Here is a 27330-nt window from a genome sequence, read left to right as displayed (position 1 = left end):
ACATAAGAAAGTTGGTATCATTTAAGTGATTTTTTTTTCTTTTTTCTTTAATTTTAAAGAATAGTACTTTATTGAATATGTTTCATTCACAGAAAAATAAGCTTTAATCTACAACAAATGCCAGATTATACAGCAGAAATCAATTTTCTTAGTTTTCCATATCGATGGAATGGGTCCTACTAAAAGAACTAAAAGCCATAAAATTATATTCACAAATATAGTACTCTCTCAAAACATTTCACATGATTATTCACAATACTAATACAATGATATAAGAATCAGACATCAGGTTAAATTGTGTCACAGTAATGAAAAACAAAATCTTAACAGAAATTACATTGAAGTCTGCTATAGCAAATAAAAATGCAAATATGTTACTAAGTATAGACAAGATGGTAAAATATACTTACATAATAATATTTTTTATTTATTCTTTTGAGACAGGGTCTAGCTTTGTAGTGCAGGCTGCCCTTGAACTCACTATGCAGTTCAGGTTGGCCTCGAACTTCCAGATCCTCCTGCCTCAGCCTCCTGAGTGCTGGGATTGCAGACGTGTGCCACCACACATGCCCGGCTTTTACATAGCAATTTTAATATTACATTAAATGATATACAATAATCATGTAGTAAATGCCAAAAATCTGTATGCCTCTCTGCAAACTGTAGACTTCAAAATAGAATCTTACCACCCAAACATTAATGTAGTATTATCTAATTTGAAGATATATGTATTTAAGATTGTCCTATTATATCAATTATAAAGTGTCATTTAGCATGTAGTGAAAGTTAGGGTACAGTGGAAAAAATACTTGAAAAAAAGATTTTTAGACTTCCCAGGACAGGTAGGTTGGTAAAATTTTTCACCTTCAACTATGTCCCAGTCACAGGTCTGCCACTAATTAGCTATATATCTTTGAACAAATTAACTCTCCTTTGAGCCTCAGTTGCTTGACCTATAAAATGAAGGGGAGGAATTAGATACTCTCTAAAGTCACTTACAGCTCTGACCCTCTATGATTCTATTATGCTGAGACAGACATCTATATTGTACTAAGTGTATGACTCAAATGAAAACTGATTATTAGGGTGTGGCTAAGTCAATTTTGTTTAGGAAAGCTAGACTGAATTTGGTAAGAATAGTTGTTTTGAAAAAAATTTTTAAAGAATTTAAATATTTTTAAGAGTTTGACCTGTTCGTTTACTTACTATAATAAGTTTCAGTGGAATTTTCTAGGTCAAGGTAAACCCATGGAAGGGTAAGAGTATTAGGATGGGAATTAACATTTATAGCAGGTGCTTTAAAGATATGGTCTCCTTGAACTCTCATAACCTTGGAAGATAGATATTATTGTCATTTCACAGATGAAGAAATATTTACCTTTATTTATTTGTTTGTTTGTTTTGTGAGACAGGGTCTTGTTATTTAGTTCAGCCTGGCCTTGAACTCACTATGCAGCCCAGGCTGGCCTCAAACTCACAGCAATCCTCCTGCATCAGCCTCTCCAGCGCTGGGATTACAGGTGAGTGCTGGGATTATAGGCATGAGCCACCTGCCTGGAGGTTACCTCCTTTTAAACAGCAGATTTGACTAAAAAGAATTATGCTTGTCAAATATTCCTTCTCATTTTCGGAGTTCTCTAATGGCAATGACACAATTTTCTCATTCTTCCACTCCCTTCACCTCTTTTGTCAAATCAATATTTGGGCATCAGTAACAAAACAATGATTTCGGTCTAAAGGAAACAACCCAGGCAACTAACACCAGGATGGTAGCCTTCAGAGTTCAAAATACAAATTTTTATCCATTAAGATGAAAACAGGAAAACTACCTAAATTTAAATACTATAACAAAAAACAACAAAATATCATAATACACATGGCCAAAACATGTTACATACACCTGCTAACCTCACCCTACCCACTTCAGCCATTAACCAAAGGGAGGGGGAAAAACCAAATCTAGCAGGAAAGGCAATACAAAGCTATTAATGAATAAACTGGAATTTATTTTATAAATGCTAAAATCATTTCTCAAAAGTGAAGACAAAGTTTCTAATCAACACTAAATTACTGCATATAAAATAACTAGTTATTACAAAATAACTTCAAGCTTCACATGACTAAAATGTAGTAAAACAGGTGTTGAATTCAAAGTCCTAAAGTGAACTTTATACAGAAAAAGAAATGTATACGTGTAAGCTACTGAGAACTATTCCAGGGAGAGTGTGATTTGGATCTGGTTATATTTTTGACCTTGCAAGTGATCAATTTTTGTACAATTAGAAAGGATCCAGTGCTTTTTTGTAGTGTGAATACAGGCAAACTCTGGTAAGTCTCCAAAAAATTTGATTAGAAGTTGGAGTGCTGAAGCAACAGCATTTTGAAACAATTCTTAAAATAAACTTGTTAGCCACATCAGCTTCATGCATTAAATTTCACAACTCATGGAGAGAGAAAAAAGGTCTTGCTTAACTCTAAACACAAGTTTTAAAAAAGAGCTTTAATGAACTGAGGTTTCCAGACCAGTGAAAGCCTTATGCTGAAACAATTCAGTTCCATCCTTGGCTAACAACTAGATTCTATTACCTAGCTGACTTGGGCCTGAAGTGTCCTGGAGAAAATATTTTTAACACTTCTCCCTTTATAGAACGCTTTAAATATAAATTTAAAGCTTTGCCCATATAGATCAAATTCAACTTAATGAATATATAAGCAAACCTAGGTGGAAGATAGAGCAAAGGAGAACTCAGGATTTACATAATAAAACAAAAATAAGGCAATGATTATTTAATTTTTGCAAATCTCATTTAAATTTGCAATGCTTCATACAAGTATCACTTAACAGAAATTAACAGAGGTTAGGAGAATATAACAATACTTTGTCTTAGAAAATATAATAAAAATATAATTTTTAACAGTTTCACTCTCAAACAGTTCTCTGCAGTAAAATGCCCTATTTGCTGTTACATAAGTCTACCTTGAGAATGTAAATTCCGGATATTCTATGAAGCACTGTTAAACTTTCATATTGACGCATATTCAAGTTCTTAAAAAATATTTAAAACAACTATTCTTCTGTTACTATTTTATCATTTCCAAGAGGTTTTTAAGGATCTTGAGAGAACATTTTTAAAGGTTTCTACTACTATTACTAGTCAAGAAAACAACAACAAAAAATGCAGGTAGAGGAAAAGACTTAACATTTTGTCCAATATACATGTTAATCACCCTAACAGTAAAAACTCACATGAACTTTAAGATACAAGATGCCATGAGAGTCTCAACATGGAAAGCCATCACTATAACTATAAGGAGGGTCAGACATGCTTCTACTTTTACCTACATAAGCTGAAAGATGTTTAAAATACTGGGTTAATAAAGATCTTTTAGTAAAGTGACTTAGGCAGGCTTAATCTAGCAAGGATTAAGGATGAATCCTTACTAATTAATTGGAAGATCTGAGACATATTTTATATTTCATTTTACAAAATCAGAAATATTTATTTTGAAACAAGATAAGACATGGTCTACCTAACAGAAAACTACCACTCAGAAATATTTTTTCATCCACAAAGCAGGCAAAACATACAAACATTTAAATTTTATATTGGCACCAAAAAGGTTAATTGCCCTGCCTTTTTGGATTAGAGAAGCTAAAGCTGAGCAATAAGTAGTTTTGCAGGCGTTTGAACATGCCTAAGCCTTTAAATCAGTAAAATACTTTCTAAAAAAATTCTGATTACAGAAGTGATACATACTTACAAAAATTTCAAACAGAACAAAATGAAAAAAATAAGACAGTGAAGGGCCCCAGAAAATCCCTCTGGGACCAAACCCCAACCCCTCAAGAAAAACCACAGTTAACAATTTCATGTGATGTTTCTTTCCAAATCTTTCACTCTATTATAGATACAAAATACATACACCTTGATTTTACCTCATATTATACAATGTTTTGCCACTTGCATTTTACATTTAATATATCTTTGACATCAATGTCAGTACATGTTGGCTAGATGGTATTCTATCATTAAAAACCATTTTAAAAAATGGCAAAATCATTTTAAAATCATTCACACGTGTATGTTTGCAATTTTAAAAGAAAATGGACAGAATCCTAAGACACAAAGACAAATATCTAAAAATATCCCTATCTTTCCACCAGTGTGGAACAGTTCATTCCTTCTTCACACAAAACAAATTATGTGACTGTAGAGATTTAACTATAATCTCCACGTTTATGCAGAATTCTCCATTTGTTAAGCCTATCAAAAAATAAAACATTCAGATGATTAATTCACTTACACTTTAGAAACTAAGTCAGCGTACTGCAAATCCACAGTATGAGCAGTTATATTATGATCCTTTTTAGTCTAGTTTCAATTGAGTAACAATGAAAAAATTGGATATAGCAGTTAATGACTTGAAAAACCCAGAAATTCCAGGCTAGATTGCCAACTACAACACTGCTGTTTACATTTTTTTCTGCTTGGTAGCAAATGCTAATGGAATTCAATGCTGATTACTTAAAGTTTCTTTACATCACACATTCAATCAGGATAATAAGAACATAACATCCTTACTATGGAGTGAGATTAAGACATAAAAATTTTTTGCTTGAAAGTAATGACTGTGTAGCACATGGGACATTTGTCAACGGCTTCGGCACACTGTTTACAAGTGACCAGATGTCCACAAGGAATAAAAACTACAGCAATATTTCTATCCATACAGATTTTGCAAAGCTTCTCCTCTTGTAGGCGCCTTAGCTGCTCCTCAGTACTAATCTCCTTCTGCAATGAAGTCTGACTTGATTCATCTTGTGTATTATCTTTCTGAGCACTCACTAGATCTGCAACTAGAACCTCAAGTGATACACAGTTGCTCCCAAATGTCTGAAATTTTTCCTCCATTAATTTTTTAATATCCCTCAAACTAAATCCCATTCGTATAGCTTCTTGTACCATGGGATTCTGGAAGACTGTATCATCAATTCTTTTAGCCAGTGATGGTGTTTTTTCAGCAGTTCTTACCAGAGACTCTTCTAGTGAACAGGTTAAATGAATATTGTTTATATATTCTTGTCCCTTCTCTTCCAACAGATATTTACACCCTGGATACCACTTAGCATGTTGTTCCCAAGGGTCTTCACTGGGCTTCCAATTGGTTAGTCCTCCTCCACAGTGAAAGCACTCTACTTTATCACCTTCACCTGTGTAGTAGAGTCCAGCACTAGCTAACTCTCTGGGAGTTAGGTGGGCACAGTCTGGCCAGTTGTGAAATGACTTCAATCTAGCTTCTTCACTACACATGACATTCCTTGGGTATATAGTGTCAGATATATCTACAACCTGTCCAGTTCTCAAAAGGTAGTCTGCATGAATCTCGGGTGGTCTGTCTAAAGCAAAATGATTTCTGTTTCCCAGGTAGTTTTCAGCATTGTACTGACCATTTTGGGCACCAGGATTTGTAGGCTGCGCAGCACTATTTTCAAAATAAAACCCGTTGATAAATCTGCAATTTGGAGATACTTTTCTGTGTCTCCCAACTGCTGAGTCTCCATATTGCCATCTATCTACTGCCGCATGACAACTAAAGCACCACACAGTATCTCCTTCACCGGTGTAAAGAAAACCTGCTCGGGCCAGTGTTGATGCCGAAACAGGACTAGTACTTGGAAAATTAGCAAAAGTTTTTAATCTATTGAACTTTTCTACAAATTCTTCATCCTTATTGATGCCTGCAGGTACACAAGTCTTAGTTTCTTCAAAACTGTTAAAAGTCATCTTCTCTTGAAAACAGGACTCATCCACTTTTTCCCTAAGGCCTGGGCTCGCGATGGTTAGCGTCGCGCCCGCTAGGGGCGCCACCAAGGCCCCGTCACTTCCCAGAGCTGGAAGGGGGTAGCCAGAAAAAAAAACGAAGTCCCCTTCACCCCACCCCCAACCACCCCGCTACCCGCCCCCCAGCTGGAAACCAGAACCTCTAAGTGATTTTTTTTCAGTAGTTATTTTTGAACCATTTTATAAAATACTAACTATATTTAGATTTTAATTATATAAAATAAAACTGCAAATAGTGTAAGGAAGTGAGTAGTGCACTGGTTCTTAAAATGTTATGCCTCAGAATCACCTGGCTTGTTAAAAATACAAATTCTTGAGTCCCAATTTCCATGGCTTCTGAGGAAGAGGACAAGTTGTTCTTCTTACACACTTCCGTGGTATTTTTCAGACACAGTAACGTACAAGAACAACTAGAATAACATTTCCAGGGTTAGATTTCTAATTTCAAATCCCTTTCAACAATGAACAGCTAAAATAGGGCCTGCCTTTCAAACAAAAATGCCTCCAGAACGATTGAAGCCACCAAAATACAAGTTAGAAAAGATAAAAACATTTTTAAAAACAAGCAATGAACCAGAGGCACGTTCACTTAAAAATAGGAACCATTTAAAAGATACAATACCAAAATGAAAGTGACAAATAAAAAGAGAACATAATGGAAGAGAACCCTTCAGAGAAAATCATGATGTACGTAACAAAAATCCCTCAAGGCATACACAATGTAGGCTACAGTACTAAGCAACAAACTTTACTAATTAACTCTAAATCCACTGTCACATGATGAAAAAAAGAACCCACTGAAAACCTGACTTTGACTTCAGTGTGGTAAGCTTTGGCAGAGGGAAAATTAACCATGTAAATCCAAGGGAGAAGCACTCCACCTATTTCAAGTCTGTGCTTAGTCCTTCACTACTCTACCTCTGCAAAAAACATTGTCCCTACAACTAGGATGCTTCCCTTTCCACTTCCTTCTTTCAGGTGCAAACTTAATTCAGAGCAGCCGAAGGAAGAAGACAGCTAATAAAGGAATCCACTCAGGGGCCCCTTGCTATCTCAGCCATAGCAACAGTGACTATAACAGAGCCTTGGAAGGAATTCTGAGCAGCACCACCCTTTACAGATGCAGTGGTTCCCTAGCCCTTTCTGCTAGTACTTCCTGCCTCAGAGGAGAAGGGCGAAAGGACTGCGAAGTGCAGAAGGCAGAGCCTAACAGCCCAAGAGCTCCAACTGCATCAGGAGAATTAGCAAGCAATCACTGGTTTCAAAAACTGATTCCACTTTATTTCCTTTCTAAGCATTTTGGTCCAAGTTTTGTTCATATTCAGTTCAGGATAACAACAAGAAAAGATAGAAGAACACACACAGTATTTGTATTGAGAGATCAAAGTCTGCTATGTGTATAGTTATTCAAATTATATTTTAAAAGAGAAACATTTTTCTACACAATTTAAAATAATATTTTTCATTTAAAAAGTAAAATCCATGTCCATTATTAAAAATGTGGAAAATACAAAAAATATAAAAAAAAGAAAATAAAGCTCATTCACACACTATGATCTAGGCAAACCAACTATTATTATCTTCTACTCTTTAGTGCAATAATTTTAAACTGTGCATCTCGCATTTTCAAGCAATATAAAGAAAACAGATTTTTCTGTTCAGGATTCTATTGGACGTCCTAAGCAATACAATATATTTTTAGAATAAAATAATTGAAACAAAGAAAACCATCTGTAATTGCACACAATGATTTGTTTCATTTACTTAGAATTTCAAGAGTCTAGGGACAAGATCTTAAAATTTAGAGGAGCTAGTATCGTACTAACTTTTAAAAAGTAATACATTCAGGGGCCTGGGATTTAGCTCAGCCTCGCAAGTGCAAGGTCCTGAGTTCAATCCCCAGTACCACACACACAAAAAAAGTAATACATTCATATTCACTTGAAATAAACAAGTGGAAAATACAAGAGAGAAAAAATAAAGATTCCATTTAGTTATACCTAGGAATGCATCTGTGCAGAAAAGTCCCGAATCTGCTGTTCTTGGAGATGCTTGGGCCTGGAAACACAGCTGGTTCCTTACGTTGATGTATGCTTTCCCCAAATGACAAAAATGGCTTGCCAAACCTAACTGTACAAACAGTAATGGTTTGTGCTGAACACCTGCTTGTTTGTGGGAGTCTAGAACATTGGTATGTAATAGGCAGAGGCGGTAACCTTGGATACAGTCTGTAATGAGCTACTCTGGTAGACAACACTTCTTGTTCATTGTTATAACTTGTTGTTGGATGAAATTAGCATATCCTATTTGACTCCAAAGGGAGAAGACTCTTGGAAGCTTGTACATGGTTTCCTCTGAACTTTGCCCCATGAGCCTTTACCCTGTACTGATTTTGCTTTTCATCTTTTCACTCTAATAAATCTAAGCTGTGAGTACAACTATATGCTAAGTACTGAGAATTCTAGTAAATCACTGAATCTTGGGGTGGTTTGTAGCACAACATCTTTCTGGATATAATTATAAAATATTCATTGAAGGACAAAAAAGACTTACCTAAATTAAGAGTTATATCATGCCTGGGAATGGGAAGAAAGGCAAACCACAAGCCCACCTCATTCATGCATATATTTAATACAATTCTGAACAATACACCTGCAGAGTTTTTTAATGGTTCTTGATGAGTTAATCCTAAAATCAATATAGAAGAGTGAAGAGCAAAAAACAAAAACTGTGAAGAAGAAAAACAAGGTGGTGGAATTTGCCAAATCTCATTTCAGAAATTACCATGCAATTATAGTAATTAGATAAGAGGGAAGATAACTCAATGGGACTTTTTGGAGAATTTGACATGATTTTAAAATTTGTAAGACTAAGTAAAAGCCCAAAATAGTCAAGACCCCCTTGATGAAGATGAACCCTATCAGATTCTAAGAGTTATAAAGTTAGAGAAATTAAACTGGTTTCATCCACCACCTGCCTCGACAAGCGCAAGGTCCTGAGTTCGAGCCCCAGTACCAAAACAAAAAAGAAATTAAACTGGTCTCATATTGCTGTAAGAAGAGACAAACAGGCCAATGGAATGGAATAGAAAGCCTCAAAGCCTATCACCAATAAATGTGAAATAATGGTCCTTGATATTATGGACCTTAGGAAAGGATCAATAAATAGGCTAGGAAAACAGGCTACTCATATAGGGAAAATAACATAAATCTCTGTGTTACACCATTTTATATACTCTTCTATGTGTCTGAAACCCTTCATAATAAAGACTTAGCTTGACTAGATGCATACACTAAAATCTCTTATTCCACCGATAAATCACAGGCTGACAATTGTAATTTTATAAATTATTCTTCTTGCTAGAACCCTGGGGGACTCTGAACTTATTTAGGTAACACATAACCTCAATTTAACATTGACTTTTTAAAATAATTTGAACCTTACCTCATAGATCCTGGCAATCCCACAAAGCAGAGTTACTTCTCCTGGAAACTTATCTAAGCCTTGTTTGAAAAGGTTTAAAGCAGTTACAGGTTGATCCAATGACATGTAAACCTAAAAGCAAGACACATTTTAATAAAAGGGACATCAATTCTTAAAATATTTATATGTAAAGATTATAACTATGGACTGACAACAAATTATGTCCTAGATATCACAGTAAAAGTTTTTCAGGAATGTGCAGAATTAATTTCCATTTACGTTACAGTGTAATTATCACATGTTATACAGAAAGCGTTCATTCAGTTATACCTCCAACAAAACATTGTGGGCTCACTACTGTCACAGAGGCTGAGCAGCAACTAGACAAGAAAGGGTCAGGAGAAAATCCTTTCAGGCTAGAACAGCATGTGTACATCTAGGGGCTGGCATTAAGGAACCAAATAAGAGACTAAAGTTGAAGGTGCTGGAGAAAGAGGGAAGAACCCAAGGAACAATGTCTAAGGGGGCAGCAGGGCAGATGGTGGTTTGAGGAAACAAGTTTGTAAGGTATGGGATCAGGGAGCTGAGCCACTGAGTACTTGATGGCTTCCACCTCTTCAGCAATTAGGACCTTAGCACAGATAACCCACATACGTAATAGGAATTTCTGAAATAGAGAAGTAGGATTTTATGGGCATAAATAAGATTATGGGGCCCGGGGTTTAGCTCAGTGGTTTCGCCACCTACTGCACAAGCACAAGGACCTGAGTTCAATCCCCGGTACTGAAAAAAAAAAAAAAAGATTATGATGGTTGTTTTTGTGATTTTGGACCCACTTTCTAAACAGGTTGTACTTTGGTAAGAAGTCCAAATGGATACACAAAAACTGCACATAGCATTTATCTCTAAAGTATGAGATTAGAGACAGATATGGATGAAAACTTTTTTCAATTTTTGCCTAATACACTTTTGAGCTTCTTTTGTGAATATATAAAATATATATACACATATATAAATACAAAATATTTAATAACTTTAATTAACAAAGACTTGAAGAAATAATGTTCCTAAAATCTGCTTGCTTTCTGTTACATAGCAATTGTCTTTACAAATATTAAAGGAAACAAGTAAAATTTATCTCCATATTGGTTTATAGAAAAATAGGTGCAACCAATGTATTTAACAATAGCTAAAACAAAAAGTACAACTTTTTTCAGTCACATGGCCAGTGTTTTTTTTGTTTTCTTTTGTTCAGGTACCAGGGATTGAACTCAGGATCTTGGGCTTGCCAGGCAGGTGCAGGACCACTGAGTTAAATCCCCAGTCCAGACCAGTGATTAGTAAGTAAGAAGATGATAATTAAATAGTGTGACCTGTGCCTTCATTTCAAGCTGCCTCTTTCAGAAAGTTTAACAACAGTGATGCTTAGGAAATTCTTTCAGAATTTAAGTATAATATAGAATGTATAAAGAAAAACCTAGATACCAAATAGTTTCAAGTGTTTATGAAAGCCGTTGTAAATATTCTAGGATCAGGACAGCAAATTTATACAGTATTACTTTCATTTTCACTTTAGTATGCTAATTTTTATTACCATATTTAGGAACCAGTAGGGTTTGCTTTTTTGTTTTTGTTTGGTATGCTATGTATCCCAGGCTGGCCTTGAACTCGTGATCCTCCTGCCTTAAACTCTTGAGTACTGGGATTGAAGGTGTGCACTACCACGTCCAGCTGGGATTTTTTATTTAATGAAGTTTTTCTTTTCTGAAATGTAGAGTTGATTGGTCCTGTTCATGAATCATTGCCAGTAGTGAAGACACTCCCTCTTCACTATTCCTGGTGTAAATTACCTAAGCTCTATGCTTTGAAACTAATTCGCTAAGTCCATTACCAAGAAGCCAGAAGGCTGGCCCTACCCAGGGAAACCCAAATCCTTAGTCTCTCAGCAACCACAGATGGAATTATAAGCTTATAGTTGGGAACTTCTTTACAGAGTTTGTCCAAAGTTGCTTTCTCAAACAAGACTGAGTTACTGAGTTTGTCCCAAAATTTGCCTCAAGACTACTTTTTAGCCTTGCTCCCAAATTTGTTCACTGGGTCTTTGTCTCTCTTGGCTGACTTTCCAGCATCTTTCGTCTGGTTCCTGGGTGGTATCACAAATTTTTTTTTTAATTCTTTTTTTGGTACATTTTAGGTATACAATACATTTACATTTCTCATTGGGAACTTGTACCTTTACATGATGCACCTTGGTTCTTATTTTTTCCCCATTCCTAGCCCTCCCTTCAGCCCCTCCACGCTTCACTATTTATAAAGACTTTGTTTCCATTTTTTTCCATTTCTCATAGTTTTCCTTTCCCTTCTTGGTATCACAAATTTAAGACAGCAATGGCAACCACTGCAGCCTAAGATATCAGATAAAAAGCTAGCACTTCCTGTTACAGTTCATCTTCTTTGAATCTTCTTTTCCACACTTTTTAATTTAGAAAATTCTTAAAGACACAGCAAGATGATTCCATAACTATCACTTCACTAAATGTTTTTCTTTCAAAGTACCCTTGGAGAAAGTCAAGAAGTAACTTAATCCTGGTACAGCTGAATATCCCTTATCTGAAATGCTTGGGACCAGAAACGCTTTGGATTTCAGATTTCTTTTAGATTCTGGAATATTTGCATATATACAACGCAGTATTTTGGGAATGGAACCCATTTAAACACAAAATTCATTTTATATTTCATCTGTACCTTCTCCACATAATCCAAAAGTAATTTTATACAATGTTTCTAGTGCACCTGCATTGTTTTGGGGGTTTTGTGGGGGGTTTTGTGGGGGTATTTTTAGTATTGATTGAACTCAGCACCTTGCACTTGCGAGGCAGGCACGGTGCCACTGAGCTAAATCCCCGGCCCCTAGTGCACCTTCATTTTGACTACAACTTATTATATGGTGTCATGTATGGAATTTTCTACTTGTGGGATCAGGCTGGCTACTCAAAGTTTCCGGTTTTGGAGCATTTTGGATTTCATATTTAATATGCTCAGCCTGTACTGAGAATTCTAAGTAGCCTTTCACTTCTGCTGCGGCTGTGGGTGGTACAAGGCAGCAGTGAACAGGCTCTGGAGTCAGAGAAAGCTAGGTCTGAATAGTGACTGTAGCCCAGGGTCTCTGAAACACTTATGCTCTTGAAGTCTCACTTTCCCTAAGAGTACAAAGGAAATTATAAAACCTACTCTGCAGGGTACTGTTGAGGGTTAAAATAAACTACATATCCAATGAACCTGATGGAACATCTTACACTGAGTAGGTGCTCAATAAAAAAAGAAGAAAAGATCTTTATTACTCTAGCAGAGGTGAGTAAATAAGAACCTGTGTAAGAATGGTCCCTACTCTCTACAACCTCTTCAGGTGTAAAATAAATGTGTTATAGACAAAAGGCTGCTCTGGGACCTGTTACCTGTGTGGTGGTGAGTCTATAGTATTTTTTTCTGTCCTAATGGGCAACCTTTCAGAAGCATTTTCTTATTTTTCATAGCAATCAGATTATCCTAAAGTTGTTACCTTCCATATATTCTTTTTCCCTTGCTAGAAAGAAAAATACTTTAAATCTGAACACATTAAAGTGCCAAATATTCCTGAAGGAAAGGCAACTCACCCCAGATTTCATTCAGATTAATAGTACTTACTTACTTTTGCCAAATAGAGAAATGTATCTACCATTTCTTGCTGCTTCAGGGCGGATTTAAACTGTTTTTCTGCTTCACGATACATTCCTAACCTAAAAACAGCCAATAAAATAATTAGGCATTCAACTTAAAAATAAATATCACAGCATTATTTTCAAACCTCCAGGTTATGGATATAGACAAATTACAACTATAAAAGTAACCATGTGACAAAGAAGGTAATTTGTACACACACATATACTGACGTGTGTGTTAATACTATACAGTTTAGGGGCTGGGGATTTAGCTCAGTGGTTTCGCCGCCTGCTGCGCAAGCGCAAGGACCCGAGTTCGATCCCCGGTTCCCCCCCCCTAAAAAAAAGTTCTTGACCAATACTATACAGTTTAGCAAAGTCGCCTGTCTCCCATTTTCGCTAGCTATCTAATCCTCAAATGGTGCGTAAAGAGCCTGTCTGCAGTGTAGTCACAGCAGGACTAATAGCTTCCAGTAAGCAGGTCACGTCAGTACACTACCCAAAGAGCTTATGATCAGCTGGACATATGGCAAGTGACCTGAATAAATGCTTACAGTCTCCATTTTACTGGAAGAACTGAAAGATATTTCTTTGAAAACATCTTCTGCTCTGAGACAAAAGCCCATAGTTTTAGTTACCCTTAAAATATTCTGAGGTAAATAATAATTGCCACTTGAGTAATATAACCGTACCATTTTATCATTCTTGAAATCTTTTCTTTTCTTTTCCTTTATTAGGTATCTGATACTGACTGTCTCAGTCTATGAATCTGAGATTTGATTTTTTGCCTACATATGATTGTTCTGATGTCAGCGCCTATATTTTCTGCCCAGGAAACATTTTCTTACCATTAAATCCATCACTAAAGCATATATTGCTTTAATTCAGTCTGTCCTTAATAGACCTGTTAGGTTTTCTCATGACTGCTCATCCTTAGCCATCTAAGAGCTACTTAGATAAAATAATGTCTTAGTTTATAAATAAAATCAAAATGATATATATTTCATTGTACTGCTTTCACTTAAAGGATTGGACAAATAGCCTTGATCAATTTTCATAACCTAAACCTCAAGCATTATTGTGGCTGATAATCAAGTAGCTAATGGAAAATGGGCTTAAAGTGATTAAAGGTGGCCCCAAAGACTAGCCTAAGTCAGAGGATGTGTGATGCAGCAGAAGTCCCTGCCTCTTTAGGGGGTCCCACAAATATCACAAAGAGTATGTATAAAATGTTACTGAAGAACTCTGAAGCTCTGAAAAACAACATATTTGTGTACATAACATTAACTGAGCAAGCGAGTCTTAATCACATGACTGAAGTAGTCACTGAATTCCATACATGCTAGTCGCTGAATTTAAGTCCATATATTTTTATTCAATAACTACCTCTTTCCAAAAGTGATTTTAAAAGGATTACAATAAAAATATATATAAAAAGAACAGAAAAACAGAAATAGATTTTTTAAACAATGTAAGAGAAACAAATTTCAAAAAACAAATGAATAGACAATCAGATATTGAGCTTCATGGAAGCCAAAGAAAGGAAGAAAATATGGATCATAATGGTTTTTTCTTAATGCATCCTCAAGAGAAAACTTCCAGAATTATTAGAAAGGAGTTTACCACATGGAATCCTGTGAAGAATTGAGTAAACCATGTTCAAAGAAAGTCTAGGAATAATGGAAACATTAATCAAGCTCATAAATTCAGGCCAGTATCAGAGAGTCAGAGTCTAGAGAAATAGTTCCCACCAGCTGCCAATTTTTTCTCTCCAAATAATTTAATTCAACTACACTGTCAAGTATCAACTGCATGCATGTTTTATGATGTTAAGGAGATGCAAAAATGAAGAAGATAAGAACTGTGCTTTTAAAGTGATGGCAATCAAATAGTGAAACAAAACATCTTCTGACACACACAAGCTTAACTGTATTACAGCCAATAAGAAAAGGTGATTTGGTGGCTGGGGATTTAGCTCAGTGGTGCTGCTGCCTGCCCCAAAAGCACAAGGTCCCGAGTTTGATCCCCTGTACCAAAGGAAAAAAAAAAAAAAGAAAAGGTCATTTGGGAGCACAGAAGAGGGAGTGAACCAGGAGTTTCAGGGAAGGAGTAACAGACATGATTTCAACAGCAAGATATGATGGTGGTGGTGGAGGTCATTTTCAGATGGTAGTAAACTATGACATAAGCACACTGGCAGGAAAAAAAGTACCTAACATGTTAGGAGAATGCTGAGGAATTTGGTATAACTGACAAGAATATCAACTAATGAGAGTAGTGAGAGATAATGTCAAACACTTTGACTGGGACAAGATTATGATGCCTTACTTAAAAAATACAGACCTCTTTCTAGTGGTGATGGAGAATCATCAAGGAATCCAACAAAAGCTGTTTTTGACAACAGTTATTTGCACTGTACGTAGGAAGGATTGATGAGGCAACAGACTAGAGACAGAAAATCAGGTAAGAGGCAACCATAAAAACTCAAGCAAATGATAATACAAGCCAGAATTAGGGCACCAGAGTGGGAGTGGGTAGTAAGGCAGCAACTTGGAGAGCTACTACAGAGGTACAATCAATAGAACTTAATGATGAGGAGTAAAGGGACAGAAATCAATTTCAAGCTACATCTTCTGGTAATCCATTCTTGACCTCTTCTATTGAAGTCAGGAGTTCTTTCTCTGGGGTCCCACTGCACTCTATCACAATGGGACCATACTTTAAATTACTGTCTTTCTAAACCATCTGAAAGAAGGGACAAGCTAATATATCTTTGTAATCCAATTTAATGAGAGTAGTTGCTGAGTAACTATTTTACTGAGTGATGAATAAATACATGAATGAATGAACACTGAATACATAATAAAGATGAGCAAGTACTGAAGAATAGAGAAGAACCATAATTTAATATGACAAGGTGTACTCATTTAAATGTCATCAAATATAGGTAGTAGAAAGAATCAGATTTGTGTTTTTCTTTACTAAAGATTTCTGAAGGTTCTGCTTGGAGGTACAAGAGTTCAAAAATGTCTAGTAAATTATACTCATATGAGTTTAATGTTACAATGGTCTAAAATTACCTTGGTAGAAAATATTTCCTCAATCCAGCAGTAGGAAAAAATACTTTCTTCTTAAAAATTCTATATCCAGTGTTAATACAATCATGAGTTCTGTGTGAAATATCTAGATGAAAAGTAGTCTTAATTTCAACAGCAGAACATTTCATTTGTATTCTTCACCTTTCCCACAGTGTTTGAATGACAGCTAAAGTTCATAAATACTGAAGGATTCTCACAGAAACTGAAATCTATCTCATTTTTGAATAATAAGATATATTTACCTTTATAAAATATAATTGTTTTAAATTTCGGCTTTTCCAAATGTTCTAAATGCATTTCAAAATCAGCAGCAACTTTCAGGTCTTATTTACCAGTTGTTATATAAATACTCATAAAAATAATTACGACTTTTCTGATCTCTCAGTTGATTTGCCTTGAAATGTATCTAAATACTAAGTGAATGTAAGAATACTCAGGCCCTACAGAAATAATATGGAATTGTGAAAATGGTAAGAGAACTGGCATCAGAAAGTAGAGCTCAAACTCTTACTCTGCCATTCACTTTATCTTTGTAAGGCTCAATTTTTTTCTCATCTGGGAAAATGACCAATAATAGCAGCTATCTCTGAGGTACTGTGAGATTTGAGAGAGATGATGTATGAACAAACTAGCTCCTAACTGTAAAGTGCCTTCCATATGGGAAGCATCAATGTAAATGTGAAAAACTTGAGAGTCAAGAGGATGAGACTGGAATCAACAGACTCGGTTCTGGTCCCACGTTTGTTACTATCTAGATCCCGATGGAAACCACACCCACTCTGGCCTCAGCTTCCCAGTCTGAAAAGGAGACTTGAACCTAAGATCTCAAAGCCTCCTACTCCAAGCTCTATACTTTTATTGTTCTAAAGATAACTGTTCTTATTTTTGCCATGTGACTGTTGAATAAATGCTCTCTCAATTAAGCCAAAGTCCTCATTGCTCATGAGGAAATTTCTTACCTCCCCAAAAGATATCATATTTGAGACATATTGCCTGGGGCTGCAGTATCAAGAAGTATGAAATCAATATACAAAGACAGCTGCATCTTCTCTGTCACAGGTTGCCTGGGTGTGAATCCTGGATCTGCCCCTTGCCAGCTATGTAAATTGGAGCAATTTATTTCCAGTGTTTGTGCCATGGTTTCTCCACCTTAAAATGGAAATAATGATATCTCTACAAAGTTGCTATAAAGGTTAAATGAATGTAAGTCCATTTGAGGGTGGTTGGAACAAGGCTTATAATCAGTCCTCAATAAATTATTTATCGGTGTGCTATAAAAAAACACACCGCCACTTCTAAGTCCTTCACAAATAATCAAAATTTTACCTGTAGTAACATTTTCCAATCTGCACTTTCCACCACCAGTCCTTGTACTGAGAATGCTCTGTAGAAAGGGCAGCCAGATCCAAAGCCTTTGAAAACAATTCATTTTAGATTAGGATCTTCTTTTCTAACAATAAACAGTTAGAAAGATAAATAATGTAATAAACCATATAATTAGTATCAATCAAAACATTCATTAGAAATCAGGCCAAATCATGTTTCCAGATGGCCCTTCCAATTTTCCCTAAATAATTAGTTCCAGACCAGAGGGCTAAGAGCAGATGAGACCAAACACTGAACAAAGGGAAGCAGATGCACAATATACTGTATTTTAATACAATTTTAATATACAAGGCACAAAATTGATATTAAAAGACCACAGGTTTTTAATTTTCTGGTGGTCAAGCTTTTAGAAAGACGGGTCCAGTAGCATTCCCCACTTTGAACACAGATGTAGAGAAACAGAGAAGGGTCATAAACAAATAAAACTAGTTAATAAAAATGAGTGAAAAAAAAATGAGTGAAAGAAGTTGGGCTATTAGGTGACTGCTACCTTCAACAGTCATTATTCCAACACCATCTTACCTATCAGTAATTCTAAGGGTCAAAAGCTGCAAACTCAAAAGGAACTCAATTGCTTTCATATTTTACATTTCCTTGTCCTATATTTTTAGTATCTTCTAGTTTGTTCCTTCCAGCATTTATCAAAGAAATAACCAAATAGGTATTAGGATTTAATACAGAGGAAATAGAAACTATTCTGACAAAACCAATTTTGGCAAATCAGTTTTTACACAAATTTGAAGCTCAGAAATTTGAAGCCTCCATGAAGATATGATGAGTAGAAGTTAGAGTTATTAGTTAAATGAGAATTTTAGCTTTTAAAAAATACTTATTTTTCCCTCAAAGTTGAAAACTTATTTTGTACCCAGTGTTAATATAACCATGATATCCAATAGCTTGGTTAAAATAACTCTTAGATATTCAGTTCTGTTATCTCAAAATGCATCCCATATTACCATCCACTTCTTTTTTTGTTTTTTGTTTTTGGTACCGGGGATCGAATTCGGGACCTTGTGGTTGCGAGGCAGGCGACGGAACCACTGAGCTAAATCCCGGCCTCTACCATCCACTTCTTAATATTAATTCTTTTCTGAAATGAATGCCAAAAGAGTCTTTTCAATCTTCTACTGCAAAATTAATTACTTTTCCCCGTGTTCTCTATCTTCTCTTGCTCCAGGGGAGACCTCCAAATATGCAAACTACTTATAAAAGAATGGTGTCACCATGCTGAGCTTCTAATGGACTTGAAAAATCAACATCTCTACTTGAAAGCTATGGAAATTAAAAACAAGCCACATACTACTTTCATATGCTTATTTTTCTTTTTTCCCCTCCAGCCAGAAATAAAAATGAAAGCAAAAAATGAATAGGAAAGAATAACTTCAATTAGCATTATCTCTAAAACTACTAGTAAAACACATTTTCAATCAGCTCATCTGAATCATGTACTGTGAATATCTGAACATACTAATTTTAACTAAGTCTTTATAAAGACGTTTTCCAGCACATGGATCATATTTACTCTTAAGTTTAATATAAAAGACTTCTATTTTTTAGAAAAAGTAAAAATTCTTCTTTGAATTTCATTCAAAATTCTTTTATATATTCTGACTTCCTAAGGTTGGACTGCAGACTGCTGATTTTGCATTTAGATATAGTCCTAAAACAAGTCTTCCGGTGGAAGAAGGAACCATATGTTTATGCTAATTCTATCAAGGAAAAATATAAATTATTGATACAGAATATAAATGACTTTGAAAATTACATTTTAATAATAATTTTCCATGAGGAATTAGTCTGCAATAGAGAAAAATATTTGTGACAATTTTAAATGGACTCTAAGCTCCCTGAGGACAGATAATTTTTATTTTTACATCTTAAAAAAGCCAAGGACAAAAACCATATGATTATTTCAATAGATGCAGAAAAAGCATTTGACAAAGTCTAACACCCATTCATGATAAAAACCCTACAGAAAATTGGAATAGACGGTCTTTACATCAACTGATAAAAGCCATCTATGACAAACCAACAGCCAACATCATACTAAATGAACAAAACCTGAAAGCCTTCACTCTAAAATCAGGAACAAGACAAGAATGCCCACTATCACCACTCCTGTTCAATACAGTTCTGGAAACAATTAGACAAGAGAAAGAAATAAGGCTAGGAAAGGAAGAAGTTAAACTATCATTATTTGCTCTGCTGTTGTTTTGGAATATTGCTGTGTTCATAAGAGACACTTGAGAATTATTTGTTGACTGAATTAGTTATATTGTTTCTGATCTGTATTGAAAATAGCTAAGAATCAAAAAACTATCATAGTAAAAGATTTATAATTAAAAGTTACTAATATCTTTAAATTTGACAGTTCTATATTTCTTTAGTCTTTCCCAATTTTTGAAATAAATGACAATATATTTACAGTTAAGAATCTGAGTAATTTAATAAAGTTAATATCTATATATTAGTAAGGTCCTAGAATGCCATTTTTTAAAAGCCATTTTTTATAAAAGTCAAAATATAAGAGGAAACTTGGCAGATCTAGACAATATAAGGTATGCGGGTTTGTCCAACCTCTCCAGTTTGTAAAAAGCCAACCTTTCACTGTTGTTATAGTTGTGACAACTTCAGGATGATGAAATTAAAGAACATATTAAAAAGATTCAAAAAACCCAAAAGATTCCAGAATCATCAACTCTCATGCTACTTCCATTTTGTCAGTGTTGCCAATATTGGCACAAAAGGAAGAGCTGAGCAAAGCATTATTAAAAATTCAAAGCAAAAATACAATTTTCTGTGGATCAATTTTACTTTTGCTTAACAATTTAAATTTCATTTCATAGTATTCTCTAGAGTTATTTACCATATTCTCCCTACTTGTGTATAGACAAATACAGAATCACCAACCCACATGTCACTGTAGTTTTGTCAATAATGTTCCCTAAATTGGGACAGTGTTAAGACCTCAAAAATAGAAATTTGGTCTATTTTTATTTTCTTAATGTTTAAATACCATTTCACATATTCTTTATATCTATCTCTAATATTTTCTATTATTTATGTGAAATACTTTATTTTAAAAACTTTTAGAAAGCCACACAAAGTAACTAAAACCACCTCTCATTTCTTAAGCATATTTAAAAAACAATTTCTTTGTTGTTTTTCCATCTAAAGATGAAAAATATATATATAAGCTACTTTTAAAATGCAGGCTTTATGCTTGTTATATAATTCTTCCATCACAAAATAACTTTTGTGGTGAAATCTAAAAGGACATTTTAGTGGTGCAATCCAATCTACAAGAGCATTAGGATGCGGCAAGCCTGAGAGATTAAGAAGAGGCTTACAGGACCTCTGTCCTACTCAGCATCCAGAGCCCGATCACAGTACTGACACATGGGCACTTATAATTATCTGTTTATGGAATAAAGCAATCAGCTAATAAATCAATAAATGAATTGGTGAACAAAAAGGAGAACAGAAGAACAAATAGCTTGTGCTTTTCACCAAGTAAAAACAAAACAAATTGCCTCATTGTATGGTCTACAATATAGTTAACAGAAGTGGGCTCATGAAAATAATAAGGGTACAATTAGAAGCATTCTAATTTATTCCTGCACCAAATTTATTGCTAAATTTATAAATGAAAGGGTGCTATAATTTTATTTTTGCAAATTTTGAAAAAGAAGTTAAAGTTAGACTTAATCTCCATTAGTACTATGAGGCAAAGCTGTTTTCCTTACTGTTGTAATCCAAGCTACTGGCACAATGTAGGCATTCAACAAATATTCGTGGAAGGAATACATCTTAACCTCATAGTACTACTATTTTCATTTTTAAGTAATAGTATCTGTCATATGTGTCATATTTATATGGAGAGAGACAGAGACAGAGAGTTATAATTCTGCCAAACATAAAAAATGCATACTTTTTTGCTTCACATTATAAAGTACACATTTTTAAATTTTTATCATTGTGATTATGATTTATTAATTATGATCATTCGTAGCTGCATGAAATTCCATCATGACAGTTATTATAACTCACTATCATTGAACATTTAGGTTGTTTTCCAAGTATTTTTGCTATTATATCCAACACTACAATGAATATCATTGCAAACATAGCACCTTATTGTTTTCTGCAACTCTTTGAGAAGTGAAATTATGCAACAAATTAAATACATATTTTTATGGCTACCTGTTTTATATTATCAGAATGTTTTACAAATTGTACCTCTTACAACATTTATAATAATAGATAACAATGAATGACATCACCCCCAAGCATGCAAAGCTGCTTTATTTTACATTTTGGTTGTTGAGAAAGGACATCTTCAATGTGCTTATTTACTGGCATTTTCTCGAATATAAACTTTCTATTATTTGGGTCTTTTTCATTTTCATAAGTTTTCTAAAAAATTCAGATAAGCTTTTTAAATAGAACAGACAATATTTTAAAATCATATTTAAGGTACCCATTTTGCCCTTCTATTGTGTTTTACTGTTAGTTTTCTTTGTGCTTACTCTATAGAAATTATATATATGAATCAAAAAGTCTTTTTCCTTTGCAGTTGCTTTATAACTCTAACCTGATCTATGAAATATTTTATTATTTGCTAATTTAATTTTTTCAGTTCCTCACTGATCAAATATCTAAGAGTTCCTAAACAAAATTTTGCATGTCATTTAGTGAATTATAAAGATCTATTTCAAAAAGAGCCAGCAATTGTGTTCAGCATTGCTCATTTCTAATGTACTGAGGTTTTCACTATTAAAAATAAAAATATAAAATTTATAAATAAGGACTCTAGTTCTTAATAGTACTTTGCATCACTTCCTTATTACTGAGATATATTTGAGAGTCATTTTGGTTGTCTCTTTTCTATTAATTCACTGATTTCTACCTGTTTGTTTTATGAAGCTCTGGCCTTACCATCCTACTGCGCCTCCTCAGCTCCAGTTCCGTACATTGCAAGAAATGTTTTCTAATGTTTCTATAGTTTTTAATATGCACTCTACAGCAGTAGTTCCCAATCCTGGCTAAAAATTAGCATTGCCTGTGGAGCTCTTAGTAACAGAGTCAGCAGACACCCCATTGGAGATTCTGATTCAGGAAGTCTAGCACAAATCCAGAAATCCATTATTTTACAATTCCCCTGGTATTCAGAAACTGAGCTCAGTTTACCACTACAGGCCTCTCATCAGCTGCGAGGAGGAGCCCCAGTGATTAAGTTCTAAGTTTGCCTCACCTGGTATAATTCATGCAGTTTCACTCTGTTTGTTTTATATATTGGGGTCTAAATAAGATTTCATTTAAAGAAAACTATTTTGCTGCTTAAATGAAAAGGTTGACAGTCACTGCTCTATTTAAGGTCAAAATTTTAAAAACCAACATATATAAAGAACTGTGAATGCATTCTATAATACTATTAGCAATACATGGAAAGGTTAAAGTCTAGTTCTGAGAATCTTTAGTACGTAAAGCCAATAGTGCAAGGAATAAAACCTGCGTTTACTGTCTTTAGGAGTGGTTTGATTTGGTTTGGTTTGATGCCGGAGACTGAACCCAGGGCTTCATACATGTTAAGCATATATTCTACCACTGAGCTACATACATCCTAGCCCTGTTTTTTTAGTGTGATTCCTATTCCTCAACATTATGTAAATCCCAAAATGTAGAACAATATCTTCAAGGTGAATCTATTCATAAAGACAGCATCGTTGTGACCTACAAAATGGCACACGATCTGTCAAGTTTCTGCACTCATCAGCTGGAACACTTCCTCCCTTAGAGACTTGCTCCAGCCACACTGGCCAGCTTGCTATTCCTCATACAACCCTATCATGCTCCAAGTTGGCCTTTGCAGGAAAACTCACAGACTGAAATGTTCTTCCCACACAGAACTATATGGTTCCTGTCATTCTCCTTCAGGTCTCTGTTTAAATATTTTCTTTTCAGTGTGGCCTCCACTGACCAACCCCACTCTATCCAAAAAAGCCTCTCCTCCATCTCATTGCTTATTCCCTTACCTGCTTCCCCACTTTTTTGCTGTTATAATGCTTATCATCCCATGACACTTTATGTATTTTTAATGTTTATTGTTTCTATCCCTTGTCCAACCAGAATATAATCTACAAAAAGAGGAGAAATTTTGCCTGTGTGCCTCCCTTTGTGATCTTTGGAACACTGTCATGGCTCAAAAAAAAAAAAATATTGCAATGAAAGAATGAATGTCTCTTCAGCAAATGACTTAATCTTCAGAAAAAGAAGAGTATAGCTTTATGATAATCCAGTAATTAGAGATTTACTCATTTATGAAATGGGATAGAATTTTAATGTTTCTTTTTAATGACAGTAGATGCTATGATTTTACATACCATCACACTGAAAGCCTCTATAGTAACTGAAAATAATAATTTGTATTTACAGAAATGTGCATGATGTTTCAGTTGCCTCAACCTTTGTTTTCTCTTTTCCATATAGGACCACATCTGCAAATACTTCATTGTAGATAACTACAATTTTTTGTATACCTGGCCCAGGTTCTCGTGGTAGCCTTTTGTAATTTCCAACTCACAAGGCCCTTAAGTGAATAATCCAGCTTCTTACAAACCGACTGCCTTTCCTAATTCCCCTACATCTGTTAGTAAAACCATCATTCTTGTAACATCCTTAGGAGGCAGAGTTGACCTGTGTCTTTTTCCTTTTGTCCCCAATATGAAATCTATCAGCAAATTCTGTCACTTTTAAAAAAAATATCTTTTTGCTTCTCCCATTTGGGGATGAGGTCTATTTCTTTCTCATTCCACACTCTGCTCATGTTTTTGCCTTTTCTTTACATTTCTTTTCCCTCCTTTCCACAAAAGCCTACTTACTCTATGGACCTTTAATAGTATTACCCCTTTTGAATTTTTCCCTTTGCTAGTTGGTGACATTTTGGTTTGGCCATTACTTCTTTAATTGTTTCATTTATGTCAATGTCATTTCCTTGGCTAGATTGCATGGTTAGAAAAGGGAGGCTAAAGTATCACATTTTTATTAGTTCTCCTAGTGGATTGCACTGTGGTTAACACATAGAAAACACAACTGAGGAAAACATTTTTGTTTTCCTGACTTTTTTTTTTTTTTTTTCCGGTACCGGGGATCGAACTCAGGACCTTGCACTTCCAACACAGTTGTGGTGCCACTGAGCTAAATCCCCAGCCCACCGGACTACTTAATAAATGGATATAAAGCTTTTTTCCTAAACTAATAGGAAAATGAGGAAAATCAGACATTACAGAAATAAATTCATGTGATCTAACAAAATTTGTCAGGTTCTAATAATTTATATATTAGTATATAAAAACTGAAACAAATTCCAAAAGTCAAATACAACATAACCTTAAAATTCTTTGTCAAGAAGCTACCAAGAAGACTGACTGTTGCTGAAGCTGGGTGATGGGTGATACAGTCTCTTTATACTATTTTTTCTGTATTTACATTTGAAATTTTTAATCATAGAATATTAAAGGAGGGGCACATAACAAAGAAACTAGAAACAGATATATTAGTAAACCTCTAATGCATTACATGGGCTAAAGAAAAATGGATCAACAATGCTAATAATTAGTGTGAAGAATAAACTTTAGCATAGCACATTATGCAGTATTCTTAATTATCTTTATCTTGCCCTTTAATGGAGAACTATATACTCTGTAATTTAGACAAATTATTCCACAGAAACTGAGAGTAGATTTACAGTGGTAGTAATTCCCCAATCTTCAATAATTCCATTTATTTATAGGGTAAGAACTAGAACATTTCAGCATCTAAATCCTCAAAGACAGAAAAATTACAGTAAAAGAAAATAACATGAATTCACAACTTACAGTCTTAACATCGTTTTCATGATGAAAGATATATTCAAACAAAGCCTGTGAAGAAAAATGTCAAATATACATTTGGTTTTATTCTAATAAAAGTACTTTATTGTTTTATCAAAGCTCAAAGCTCAACTGAATAAAAAAATCAGTATACCCTAAAGTGTGTGGAATTCATAAGTAACGGACCTAGTCATTATTTGTTAGAATCACCAATTTTAAAATGTTGCTATTTACAACTGATTCCTGTTTTTACAGACTACCAACTAGAAAACTCAAAGAATTGAACTTTTTCTTCTTCATATTACATATACTATTTTATTAGGAGACAAATGAAAAGTTTATTTTTGAAGACTACTGCTCATGAAAACATTCAGTCAACTTTTATACTCTACATTTATAGTGGTTATGATTCAATAATGACAATTTAGAGATGGAAAATCTAGAAGTTTTTTCTGAGATAAAGAATATAAACGTAAAGTAGGACGGGGATGGCGCTTAACTTCTAAAGTTGTTTGTCCCTACACAATATTTATGGTAACTCTGTAATTCAGAATCCTCAGGTTTCCTTAACAGGGTGCTATTCAGCTTAATTCACTGGAATCATAGGGGGATCCCAGACCAGGTTAACTAAATCAGAATTTAGAATGAAGGGAGATGGTGAAACCCTGGATTACATTTTTTAAAGCCCTTGGATTACTACAATGCATAGCCAGGGCTGAGAATCGTGATTTTTTTAGTACTTTTCCAGATCAATAAGCATTTATTGGATTATGTCTTAGTGGCACAACCTTATCCATAGTACTATTATTTTATACTTGCCTGGAGCTAACGTTCCTGGAAGATAGCAAAGTTATTAACAGAGAAGACTTGAAAGCAACCAATAAAAGAAAAAAGAAACCTGGATAAGGCCCTTCTTTTTAAAAAACTTTATCTTCCTATTTGTTTTGTTACCAAAAAATAAAAATACAAGTTCAGTAGGTGCTACCACTGCCATGAAAAAGATGTGACAACACCCAAGACAGCATCAGAGGATCGCCACAGGCACTCACCTCAATATTAGAAAGGAGTCCTGAGAAGGCAAGGCAAGTTGGGGCCAAAGATGGAAATATCCAACATTATTTCTACAACGCACTAAAAAAGCACAAAATGTAGTTCACGCTAAACCTTGTGCATAGACCATGTCTATCCTCCATGCATCTTAATTTAATTGAGGGAAATGCATCCAATAACTGCACTCCCTCATTAAAACAAAGCAATGGTACTGACTAACCAGTCAGTCACCTCAAGTAAATAGCTTATTTGACTTCCTTTTAATATTCTATTCTCATAAAAGAAAGAGAATAAGTTTACAATTCTGCTGAATGCAGTTGATTAGATTGCTGTCAAACAAGAATTAAAGAAAAAAGTCATTAGCATTATTATAGGCTGATTACCTGTCTGCCAAATGGTATTTCTTTTTCAAATTTAAATTTCAAGCCTATGTGACTAGTGTCCAATTTTATTTACTACTAGAGCGTGGCAATTATGTTAAACACCATCACAACTGAGATCAAGAATGAGCTCAGCATTTATACAGAGTTCAGAGACTTCAACTGAAAACCTGGGCTAGGATTGAATCACTTGCCAGAATATAAAGGCTCCTCTCTCTGAATTATCCCAAGCTCACCCCTACATTCTTTGTACTGGAAAGGTCACGGATACCTTCTCATTTTCTTTCATTCTCTTCCCCTTCCTTCTCCTGCCTCTCTCTCCCTTCTTTTACCTTCTTCCCCTCTGCCTCTAATTTTCTCTTTAAAGTAATACTTAATTTCCAAGTCAGTACAATGATCAATGTGTTTGGCTTGCCACTGTCTGACTTGAATAATTGTTATTGAGATGTATGATTACTAATTAAGAGTTTATATTTGTATCATCCTTTTGATAGTCCTAAAATCCTGCAAGGATAGAAAATAAATTTTCTGAGAATAGTCTAAACTCTAAGCTTAAAAATAAACACATACACACAACCTTT

General features: G+C 34.7%; 1 protein-coding gene and 1 pseudogene across 2 annotated transcripts in view; both read right to left on the bottom strand.

The window, feature by feature from the left end:
- The window catches only part of Ttc8 (tetratricopeptide repeat domain 8), a 60027-nt gene that overhangs the window by 14077 nt on the left and 18620 nt on the right, over positions 1 to 27330 (bottom strand). For both annotated transcript variants that reach the window (XM_087195037.1, NM_001310243.1), the window contains 4 exons: positions 25326 to 25370; positions 17389 to 17474; positions 12955 to 13042; positions 9288 to 9398 (listed from right to left, as the gene is read on the bottom strand). In XM_087195037.1, coding sequence (XP_087051163.1) covers positions 9288 to 9398; positions 12955 to 13042; positions 17389 to 17474; positions 25326 to 25370 — 330 coding nt within the window. The remainder of the gene's footprint in view (positions 1 to 9287; positions 9399 to 12954; positions 13043 to 17388; positions 17475 to 25325; positions 25371 to 27330) is intronic.
- LOC101717237 (E3 ubiquitin-protein ligase XIAP pseudogene) lies at positions 4460 to 5848 on the bottom strand (annotated as a pseudogene).

The sequence above is a fragment of the Heterocephalus glaber genome, unplaced genomic scaffold (assembly GCF_053883595.1).
Source record: "Heterocephalus glaber isolate CG9 unplaced genomic scaffold, H.glaber_assembly_v1.0 deba00001608, whole genome shotgun sequence".
Taxonomy (NCBI): Eukaryota; Metazoa; Chordata; class Mammalia; order Rodentia; family Bathyergidae; genus Heterocephalus; species Heterocephalus glaber.
The sequence above is the reverse complement of the archived record's forward strand: the minus strand, read 5'-3'. Positions and strand labels throughout refer to the sequence as shown.